The sequence below is a fragment of the Lactuca virosa genome, chromosome 3, assembly GCF_052849685.1.
Source record: "Lactuca virosa cultivar CGN04683 chromosome 3, Lactuca_virosa_CGN04683_v6, whole genome shotgun sequence".
NCBI lineage: Eukaryota > Viridiplantae > Streptophyta > Magnoliopsida > Asterales > Asteraceae > Lactuca > Lactuca virosa.
Genome location: NC_136428.1, coordinates 238,466,919 through 238,478,511, shown reverse-complemented (window position 1 = coordinate 238,478,511; position 11,593 = coordinate 238,466,919). Strand labels below are relative to the sequence as shown.

At 34.1% G+C, this 11,593-nt stretch overlaps 1 protein-coding gene across 3 annotated transcripts; it reads left to right on the top strand.

Moving 5' to 3' along the window:
- Positions 1-3,607: 3,607 nt before the first annotated feature.
- LOC145162875 (nucleolin 2-like) lies at positions 3,608-7,676 on the top strand. 3 transcript variants are annotated; one of them, XM_079081866.1, is made up of 15 exons: positions 3,608-3,820; positions 4,898-4,996; positions 5,083-5,145; positions 5,485-5,603; positions 5,754-5,821; positions 5,888-6,005; positions 6,116-6,213; positions 6,303-6,381; positions 6,478-6,575; positions 6,640-6,787; positions 7,013-7,048; positions 7,122-7,189; positions 7,262-7,324; positions 7,409-7,500; positions 7,590-7,676. In XM_079081866.1, the coding sequence occupies exons 3-14, from the start codon at positions 5,136-5,138 to the stop codon at positions 7,449-7,451; spliced, it is 948 nt and encodes a 315-aa protein (XP_078937992.1). In that variant the 5' UTR covers positions 3,608-3,820; positions 4,898-4,996; positions 5,083-5,135; the 3' UTR covers positions 7,452-7,500; positions 7,590-7,676. The 3 variants fall into 3 exon arrangements, 1 of the variants encoding a protein (XP_078937992.1); XR_013739403.1 differs by lacking the exons at positions 7,409-7,500; positions 7,590-7,676 and adding an exon at positions 6,901-6,950 and having other exon boundaries at positions 7,262-7,316; XR_013739404.1 differs by lacking the exons at positions 7,409-7,500; positions 7,590-7,676 and adding an exon at positions 6,905-6,950 and having other exon boundaries at positions 7,262-7,292.
- Positions 7,677-11,593: the final 3,917 nt, after the last annotated feature.

Sequence of the window (11,593 nt, the reverse complement as noted above, 5' to 3'; positions counted from 1 at the left end):
AAATTTAATATGTACTTTAATATTTTCTTTTGTAACGTCACAATTTTTTTTGTTACCCGCATTTTAAACCGTTTTGACCTGATCCGACAAAAAAATTTTATATACTTTTATGCCCCCAAGTGTTTGTTTTTTTCTTGCAGATATTTTTTACTTTATTTATGGTGCAAGACATTAAGGCTTACAGAACGTTTGTTTTTTAGAACAACAGACTGCGCGTCTTCTGCTTGAAGCAGACTTGGGCTTGGGCTCACAAGGCTTGGGCTTGTGTGAGTGAAATTAAAAGATAAAACACGCTTTCCTTCACAAGCATCGTCCAGACTAGACGTGACCAAAAAAACCGGTTCACAAACCGAACCGGTCAGTGAACCGGAAACCGGTTTACCCCCGAACCGGTTCAGCCCTGAACCGAACCGCACTTGAACCGAACCGCCGGACCAATACCGATTCGATGTAGTTACCGTTGAGACCGGTTTCGAACCGGTTTAGTATGAACCGGTTTTTTGATCCGGTTTTGAACCGGTTTTGCATATGCCCGTTTTTTTGTCTTATTCTAACGGCTATATAGCCGTTTATGGCTGTTAGACACCCGATTTTTGGTCCCTTTTGGCCATATTCCCCAATATTTGATAGTATAAATAGCTATTAGATGTTTTGGGTTAACCAAACCTCAAAAAACCTCTCTTACTTCAAAAAACGCTCTTAATTCAAACAATGGATTCGGCTTCCGTTGGTATTGGAGATTCATCAAACACTCTTACCGTTGTTAGCATCAAAGAAACAAATAGAAATCCGGCTATTTGGTGCAACTATGATTTGTGTGTAATGTCGAATGGTCTAAAAAAGGCGCGATGCAAGAAATGTGGTGCTTTTTTTAATGAAGAAGGGAATTTGACATTGAAAACTCATATGACCAAAAGATGCCCCGCGGTGAAATTTGGGTCAGGTCATAATCAAACAACAATGGCGAATGATGCAACATTGTAGAGTTACGATTTGGCTAAAGTTCGGGATAGGATGGCGAAGTTCGTGATTCAAGAATGCTTGCCTTTTGACCACTTCGACAACAAACGTTTGACTTCACTCATCCAAGATACTCTCCAACCACGATATTGCCATGTGAGTCGTACTTCTATTAGACGTGATTGTATTGAAATGTGGAAACTTGCAAAAAATGAATTGATTTTAGGATTTCAATCTTTAGAAACCGGTGTGAATTTAACTTGTGATGTTTGGACGGCTCCTCACGGTTCACCGGATGCGTACCTTTGTGTTACCGCTCATTGGATTAATCCAACTAGTTGGGTAATGATGAAGCGTACGATTACGTTTGAATTGTTTGAGTACCCGCACACCGGTAGAAATTTATTTAAATTTTAGATTGTGTGATCAAAACTTATAAACTTGAAGGAAAGATTTTTTCTATATCTTTTGATAATGCTTCAAACAACACCGTCGCGGTTGGACAACTAAAACTAAAATATAAACCAATTTGCGATGGTGTTTTTTTTCATAGTCGATGTGTTGCACATATCATTAATTTGGTTGTGCAAGATGGACTAACTAGCATTGAAACTATAAAAGATGGTTTCAAAGACATGCTAAAAGATATTTTTAGTTCAAGTAATGCTCGATATCATAATTATATGCAATTTTGTGTCGATGCGAATGCCCTCTTTTTAGGTCCGAATTGGGAAAATAATACCCGATGGAACTCCACTTGCAAAATGTTTGAATGTGCCTTACGTCAAAAAGATACTTTAAAAATGTTCCATGACAATCTTGCGGACCGTAACAAGGTTACGGCTTATCCGGAATCAAGTTGGGATACTATCAAACTTGTTACGGACATGCTTGATGTTTTTAAAAAAGCAACCACTTATTTATCGGGGGTTTATTACTCTACAAGTTGTTTAGTTTTAAACCAAATTTTTTTAATGAGTGCGAAAATAAATGAGTTTGAAATGAGGAGCGCAATGTTTGCTAATATGATGAAACCGATGAAAGCAAAGTTAAAAAAATATTTTCAAGAAATGCCTCCCATTATTACTTGTTCCGCCGCTTTGAATCCGGCTCTAAATGTTGGGGGGGTTGAGACTTTAATTGAAAATATTTGTTACGATTTGGGTTTATTGGATGATGACATTGATTATGCATCAAAGGAAGTTTCAAAATTTAACAAAGTTTTTCAAAATTTGTTTGAAGTTTATTTAACAAAATATGGTTCAACAAACATTCATGACATAATGCAAAATACGGGGGCATCCGGATCCACTTCTCACCAAAATAACGAAACAATTAGGCTTTATAATACTTTGAGGAATGAAAATTCCAAACGAGCTCGGTCTAACACCCCTAGTAGCGAGCTCGGAAGGTACATTGGTTCCGATTTCTTGTCTCAAATGAGTATTCAAGAGTTTGAAAATTTTGATATTTTGGCTTGGTGGAAAGGAAAGGAAACCCAATTTCCGATTCTAGCCGCTATGGCCCGTGATCTACTAAGCTCCCAAGCTTCTACGGTAGCTTCGGAATCGGCTTTTTCTGTTAGTGGCAGGGTTATATCACCAAGAAGAACAAAACTCACCCCTTTGTCGGTGGAAGTGTGCATTTGCTTGAAATGGTACCTTGATGGTGTGGAACGGATACAAGATGTTGAAGCACTAGAAGGCACATCGTTGCATGCCGAAGCACGAGTACATGAGGAAGAAGTAGCAATGGGAATGTCGGTGCCACTCACCCTAAAAGAGCTCGAGTATGAGAGAGGATTGCGCAACGACATGGCGGATGACGAATAAATACAATGACTACGGACTTGGAATGAAGACTACGACGACAACAATGTTCCCTTTCTGAAGATGTATTAGTATGACGACAACAACGTTTTATATTTGGATGTTTTGTGTTTTTATGTTTGAAGTTGTATTATGTATTTCTAATATAAAAAAAACAAAAAAAAAATGAAAAAAAAGGTTGAAAATTGCTCCAAAAAATGTGTTGATTCAAGTTGAACAATTTTTTACATACATTATGTTTTTCTACATATACACAAACATAAAATTTAAAACCAAAAAAAAAGTTAATACATGAAAAGATATGTATATTATTGAACAAGAAAAAAAAAAAAAAAACTTTTGGCAATATGGTCCATATGGACGTGTATGTGTATGTATATATGTAAGGCTTATAAGCCTTTGCCTTCCCAATCCCCCAAACCACCTACTGTGAAGCCAAATTTTTTTTTGGTTCAAGACAATCTAGTGCTTTATACTCTAAACAAAAAAAAACTCATTTATTTTACACTTATTAGCCCAAAAACAAAAAAAAATAAAATTAGAAAAGCTTATTTGCGTCGAACCGGTTTTGAACCGTTTTTGGACCGGTTTTTGAACCTGTTTTTGAACCGGTTTTCTGAACCGGTTTCTATTAAACCGAACCGGTTTACATATGTTCGGATATTTTTGGGGCAGAACCGGTTTGGAACCGAACCGGTTTGGGGGTGAACCGGTTTGGACTACGTTGACGGGAACCGAACCGGTTTTCTGAACCGGTCCGGTTCAGAAAAAAAACCGGTTTTTGCATGCCTCGTCCAGACCATCAATTCCCACATAACTCACGCCGTTCTTCTCCTCCTCTGTCGACTGCATCTCTTCATCTCTTGCACCTTCTTCACAACCGTCGGCGTCATCTACCTCTGCCGTCGTCGCCTGCGTAAGAACCTCCATCTGTCGCTGTGACCTGCGTCTCCCCCGGCTTCAACAGCCATGAGCGGCGTCTCCCCAATTCAATAGCCGTCGCCGATCAGATTCATCTTCTTTTTCACAAAGTATGAAATATTTTCTTTGATATTGGTTCTGTTCTAGGTTTAATTTCTCAAATCAGATTCATTGACAAGGTTTAATTTCTGAAATCGGCCACCTACTAGTTTAATTTCTGAAATAATTGATTCCATCAACTTTTTCTTCACATTTGTCTCTGAAAAACAGGATATTTGATTCATTATGCGTTACTAGATTTTTCAATAAGGTTATTAACATCACAACCATAAGATTTGTCAATTAAATTGGGCATTTGGATTGTTAGTAACTCTTTTAATATATAAAGCATCTGAATCGAGTTAGGCTGTTGTGCAAAGTGGGCTAAATACTTTAAACAGAAGCATCTGATTCATTTACAATACAATGTTAAGTATGGTTATTATGTAAAAAATATTTAAAATTTTATCATGATTCAGTTATGTATTAGTTAAATATGATTCATTTATATTAATAAGGATTAAAAGAATATAATGATTCAAGTTATTTTGCATTTAGTTATTGTTTGTTGTAGAGGCTGGTAGTGCTGTTGTTGCTGACCAGGGAAGAGAATGGGTGGAGCAAGAGATTGCTCATATGGATATTTGAGAAATGAATGTGTTTTTGTTTTAGAATGTGATAATTGAGTTGATTATTTCTTGGAGGAATTTTTAGTTGCTTTTGAGTTTCTACTTCAATGATGAAATCCTTTTTAAAGCTTTTGTACTCTTATTGTGAACTTATAGACTAGTTATATTTTAGATTTGAAAGTGTGTGATTATTCACAAACACAAATTATAGATTATAGATTAAAAATAAAGTATGTTACTATGCATCTAATTAAAAGTAAAGTATGTTACTATGCATCTAATTAGAAATGAAAGTATATTGCTATTCATGCACACATTGAACTTCGAAAAACCATACTTAAGAAAAAAAACCAAACAACTTCAAAATCTTCAAATTTCATTTCTTAATTAGATTTCCACAAAACTAAAAGTACTGAAAACATTTTATTAAGTTTAACAAAGTTAGTTTTTCTAACTATGTTTTTTATATAGCCTGCAGACTTTAAAAAACTGCTGAAACTAACACGTTCCATCTTCTAGGTTTTGTAGTGGCTCTTTCCTGCATCGAGACATTACTCTCTTCCTTAACCTTGATTTCTCTTGTGTTGGATTGTTCATTTGCGGAACTCTTCCTCGAAGGTACCTTTCTTCCCAACTTTGAGTTTGTTCTTTTACCGTCTGTTTATATTTGTATTTTTTAAATTCTCATTATTTGCTTGTTTTAGATTGTTTTCAACTTGATTCAACTTTAGCTTTTGTAGTTCAGCCGACCAAAGCAATGGAAACAGGTAATTAATGTTTATATGTTTATTATTCTATTTTGAGGGCTATCTTATAAATTATACTATACTGTTGGTATGTGTATGAGATATTGAGATGTATATTATTCTTGTTGTGTTTTGTGATTAGAAATTATTTTTTATATGAAGGGCAAAAAGCCCACCCTTGTAAAGTCTATTCTTGATTGAGAGCCTGTAGTTTGGTGATATTTTTAAATTTTAATTAAGTGTTGATGTATGGAATAGTTTAATTAATTATTGATAATAATGGTTTTAGTGATTGTAAAAAGGTTGTAGCTTGCAATATTGTGAATTCTTGTGTGATTTGATGGTTTTTATGAGGTATAGGCAAGAGGGACCTCGAGGAGAATATCGATAAGGAAGCAGTAAATAGCAAAAAACAAAAGGTAGATAAGAGTGATGTGGCTGAGGAAAGTAGTGATGAAGAGCCACAAGCTGTGAAAAAAGTATGTAAAGTTCTATTTTTTGGAATTTCAGTCTTGTTTACTTATCCTATTAATTTAGCTGGTAGCCTACTGCAAAGGAACATATGTTCTCTTTTTATATCCATAGCTGATTTGTTTTTAATCTTTGATTTCCTTGATGTCCATCCGCAGCCCCAAGATACTCGATCAAAAACTTTGAGTATGGCCAACCTAAGCCCAGAAATTCGACAAGTGGATGTGTACGTGATTTTTTTTTACAACATCATTTCTGTTGGATCAAATTTATGACACTTGTACCCTTGCAGAACTAATTTCTTCAACTCTGTTGGTAAAATTGTTGAAGTCCGCTTTGTCATCAAGAGAGATGGTCAATTTGCAAATTATGCGTATGTGGAGTTTGCAACTCCTGAGGCAGCTCAAGAGGTATGTGTATGTTTCCTTTATATATATATATATATATATATATATATATATATATAGATTATCTTCATTGTTTAACTCCTTTAGAGTGATGGACATAATTTTATTTGCAGGCTCATAAACTTAGCAACACACAGTTACATGACCGCCCCGTGATACTTCACTTAGCAGAGGAGGCGTGTGCATTCCCTCCTCTGGGCAGGGGGGGGGGGTATAATTATTTAGTTTATATATTTATTTATTTATTTATTTATTTAAAATATTTTTATGTTGGAATAATGATTCTCATTTATACTGTAGAAATGTGCAGTCTTACCTAGAGGCTCACGAAAAAACGGTTTTTGTAAAAGGATTTGGTGTTGATGCTGGTTTTGACAATGTAAGTTTACTTTATAATATTAATATTGTTGTTGAACTATAACTGTTTACAAATATCATTTTAATTTGTTTTTGCCTGTTACATTGTATGTTACAGGTTCGGCTTTCCCTTGAAAAACACTTTAGGCAATGTGGAATGCTTGTAGAAATGATGATTCCAGAATTTTATAAATCTGACGATGGTGTTAAAAAAGGGTATGTAACGTTTGTGTTTAAGCTTAGTGACATAATGTTAACGCGTTAATGATTTTTTTTCCAGGGATGCTTTCATTTACTTTTCTAGTAGGGATGAAGTTATGAAAGCGTTAGAACTCAATGGGTCTGATGTTGGAGGATGTAAAATTACTGTTGAGAAAGCTAAGCCAGGATCTGTAGAAAATTATGATGACAGTAGCTCTGAAAAAGAGGTATGGTTATTTTCCTTATGTCATGTTGTGAAGAAAAAAAAGTATGTGGATTTCTTCTATCTTTTGTTGTACACTCAGTCCTAGTTACTTATCTTATTAATTTGGCTGCATAGAAAGATAGCACGACCTCTCTTAAAAGGAAGTGGAAAAACCAAAGAAAAATGTAAGAAATTATATGGGTTCTTTTTTGTCAAATTATTACTAATTCTTCAAATATCTTTTCAGGATGGTGATGTTGAAATGACTGATACTCCATCATCAGTATGTTTGCTCTCTTTTTATATTCATATCTCATTTGTTTACAACCTTTTGATTATACGTTATACATCTGCAGCCTGAAGCTACTAGATCAAAAACTTTGTTTATGGGCTGTCTAAGCTCTAACATTCAAGAAGCGGATATGTACGTGTTTTTATTTATTTATTGTAACTTCATTTCCCTCCAATCAAATTAATGACAACCGTACCCTTGCAGAAAGATGACCAATTTGATGGCTACGGGTATGTTGACTTTGCTACCTATGAGGCAGCTCAAAAGGTTTGTGTATGTTTCCTTTTTTATGTATATTATTTATTTTCATTGTTTAACCCCTTTAGACTAATGGACATAGTTCTATTGCAGGCTAGTAAACTTAACGATGAACTATTACTTGACATCCCTGTGAGACTCGAGTTAGTAGCGAAGACGGGTACATTCACTTCGGGCCGTGTGGGGTATAATTATTTTTATTTTATTTTATTTTTTTATATTTGAATGTTGGAAAATGAACATTTGATAAATTTGATTCACATTTATACTGTAGAAATGAATGGTCTTTCCAAAAGGATGGAGAAGACACATTATTTGTAAGTGGATTTCCCGGTGATAATGAGAAGTTTGACAATGTAAGTTAACTTTATAATATTGTTATTATCTATTTAAAAAATATCATTTTTTTTCTTCTGATTTTGGTTGTTACAATGTATGTTACAGCTTAGGCTTAACCTTATGAAGCATTTTGGGGACTCTTCTCTGATATCACGGATAGATTTTTTTAATTTTTATGAAGGCGACGGTGTTAAAAAAGTGTATGTGAAGATTTATGTTTAAGCTTAGTGAAAATAAAATTAACTTTTTTTTTTTTTTTTTTCAGGGATTGTTTCATTAAATTTGCTGAGAGTGTTGCCTATAATGAAGCATTAACACTTAATGGATCTGATGTTGAAGGATGTACAATTACTGTGACAAAGGCCGAGCCAAGAGTTTATGGTGGTAGTAGTGGTGGTCCTGGTACAGGTAGGTGTGTGTGTGTGTGAGTTTTCAGTAGCATTGTTTCATTTTTTAGTTGTTTTTTTTTAAATTGAACCAATTTGTAACGTGTTACCTTGCAGGAAAGAAGACCACCTCTGTTGATGAATGAAATTGAGAGTTACAGAAAAGTTTAATTGGATTGTTTTTTTTACTTTGTTATGGATGATTAATGTGATGAAAATTTGGCTTATGTACATTGTTCAAAGACTATTTGTTTGAAGGTAGTTTGTTGAAATGTTATGTAATATTTTTCAGGATATGATTGAACCGGACATTGTCTAAACAATGTGGTGTTTAGAATTTTGTATGGGTCGTGCAAAAGAAATATTTTGTAGAATATAGCTATTGAGATATCTAGTGTTGAAGATAAAAACTGTTTTGAATTGGTATTATATTTTTTTCTATGTCCAAATTCTTGGCTCACTCTCATCCTTAATGCTTTAAGCTTCAATTCCCACTTATCAGATATTTATTAAGCCTAGTCTTACACATGCTACATTAATCCTTTCTTGTCTAGTCAGCTTTCATTAAACTTGCACTGTGGATGTTTGAAGGTGTTGCTTCTTTTTTATTTAACATGCTTACTAACTTATAACCCTTAATCCGAATACCTATTAAGACCCAGGTTTGTAAATAAGAAGCAAGTACTTGTACTAAGCTTGAAGAAACTATCATTTCTTATGTATACAAACATATATCTATCCTTGTTATATTTTATCTTTTAATTAAAAAACCAATGTTTTTCTCTTTTAGTTGGAAACAAAGGGTTACTACTAACTGAACTACAACAACTTTGTTTGGTAAGTATGAAAATCTTTATATATTTCTCTTTAATTTTTTTTTCAATAGATATTAAAAAAGGTGCTAAAAAGATTTGAACAAAGTCCCCTTAATTGAGAGTAAATCTCACTTGCCAACTCTTCAACTATTTTGTGCATTGTTTCAATTAAAAGTTTTTATATATATGATATATGACAGATTTGAGTTTTGGGGCCCTAAGCCATTAGTTGGCTTAGGAGGCCTTGGGCGGCCGCCAACTTGCCCTACCCATTGAATCGACTCTAATGTCCGGTATTGTATATGTTGGGAATGCTTCCGTTTCTAGGGTTACATTGAGACCCTACCCATTGAAATGACTCTAATGTCCGCCCACTTGCCCAACCCATTGAAACGACATTAGCAACCAAACAACATGTTCCCTCTTTTAGGTTTTGTAGTCGCTCTTTCCCACAACAAATACATTTAAAGATTCCTCCCTTCATTTACTTTAATTTTTCTTGTATTGGATTGTTCATTTGGAAATCTGCCTCAAAGGTACCATTCTTCCCAACTTAGAGTTTGTTATTACTGTTTGTTAATATTTGTATGTTTTCAATTATGATTATGTAACGTCCTAATTTTCAAAATAAAATTTTCATTTAAAAAAAAGATAATCACCTAATTTCAAAAAGTTGTAATCAAGATAAAACCATTTGATCATAAACTGAAATCCTAAGATTAGAGTCATAAATAAAACATCTTGGAATCTTAAATCATAAACTGCTGATGTGTGTGTACAGTCGTGTCTTCGCCACCCTACGATCCAAAGAAGTACTTGAAAATCCCTAATCTAATAAATAAAAACATTTTTGCCACGTGACTTTCTCTTAGCCCCTCCAATCGATTTTTTCCCGCTCATTTCATCTAACTGAATTTCCTATATTGCCCATCTATGGTCAAGTCAACTCTGTACAATGTACACGAAACCTGATTATTCAATACTTGTCTGTTTATTCACAAATTACTCACTGTTTCCTTTAATTTTTCCTTCTTGATTTTGGAAACCAAATACTAATTTAAATTTGAAATCCCCAAATCTCGCAAGCAATTCCAAATCAACGATTTTGGAGGAAATTAGGGTTCTAAAACAAAATCATCTCCAAATCAACTCTTATAAACTATGGTTGTGCACTTTCTTCTTCAACTTCACTGGTATTTTATGGAAGAAACAGAAGCCACCATACAAATCTCAAGTTTTGGAACTTCTTTTAAGACTGCCAGACACCTCGAAGCACATTCGTTTCAAGATTCCATTTCGATTCATTTCGAGTGGTTTACTGACTTCACATTTCAGATTTCAGATTTGTTTTTCCGCACATTTCAGAACGATGACAACGTCTGCTAATGATATTTCAGAGATCGGGTAAACAATTCCACTTATGATCGCTCTGTAAATCAGTTCTAGAGTTCGTTTACGTAGTTGTTTGATGATTTGATCTGATTATTCTAAATATACCATGCCGATGCTCACTAACACGGTGATTAACCAGAGTGATTGACTTTTTCGGGATCTTGGCGGGGAGTCGGGAAGTTGTTGGCGGTGGCAGAGTGATTAACACGATGCTCACTTCAATCCGTCCATATATAATCTTCATAACCAGAGTGATTAACCAGAGTGATTGAGTTCAAATAAGTAACTCATCTTTCAAGTTCATTGCAATTGCAAAAACGTTTATCTTCTCCTCTTTCTTGATTTATACTCCTGGAAAAACCCTATGTCGATGTTAACACAAAACCTAAATGGTAATTAGAAGAATGACGTCAGTAATCGATTCTTTTGCACACCCATTTTTCTTTTTTCGCCATTCTCTGCCTTCGGCAAACACCATTTGGCACTTCCTGGTCCCGGATAATAATACCTTACAGCTATTCATCTTAGGGATTTATTGAAGTCTAAAAACGATAGGTGATTTTTATTTATTTCCTTTTTCTTTTTCTTTTTTATTTTTGTTAACTACAATGATTTTACATCCTGATTTCATTCTATTTGGTGTAATCGTACGTTTTTTGGTTCTTGATTCAGAAATTGATGTGTGTGTGGTCGGTGATTACTATTATTAGAAAATGATATGAAGATCGATCCTTATGATGAAGATGAACGGACTGGTTATTTGAGATATGTCCAGGTGCATCACGTTTTCAGTGTAAATGAAGCTTATTTATTAGTCATGAGTAGGTGGCATGTCTATATGCTAAGTTTATAGTTATATGTAGATGGTTCTCACCACATAAAACACACCTCTCCATGCTTATGAGAGATACAAAATTATTTAGTTGTTCATCTGATATTTAAATAACAAGTTGGACTATTTGAAAATACCTTGAAGGTCAAAATTGAAATAACTGTTTGTAAATTTACAGACAAAGTACAAGTTTCTATAGTTTGGAGCTGTCATAGTGAAACTTGAGCAAGTTTTGAAAAGTTGAATAACTTAGCTACGATAATAGTTTTTAACCTCTCTCTCCTTTAAATATTGTATTGTTAACTTAAAGTCTCTATGAAATAAGCTTAATGTTTTGATTTTAATATAGGTGGAGACATATATTATGAGAGAGATTTCTGGGAGCATGTGGATGAAGTGATGTATATTTGGCTCCATAGTGCTTATCTTACTATTCTTATCTTTTGTTTATTATAAATGTTTTTTTTTTCAGGATTTTGGTTCTTTGCTTAAAAAAAACATAAATGTCACTTTT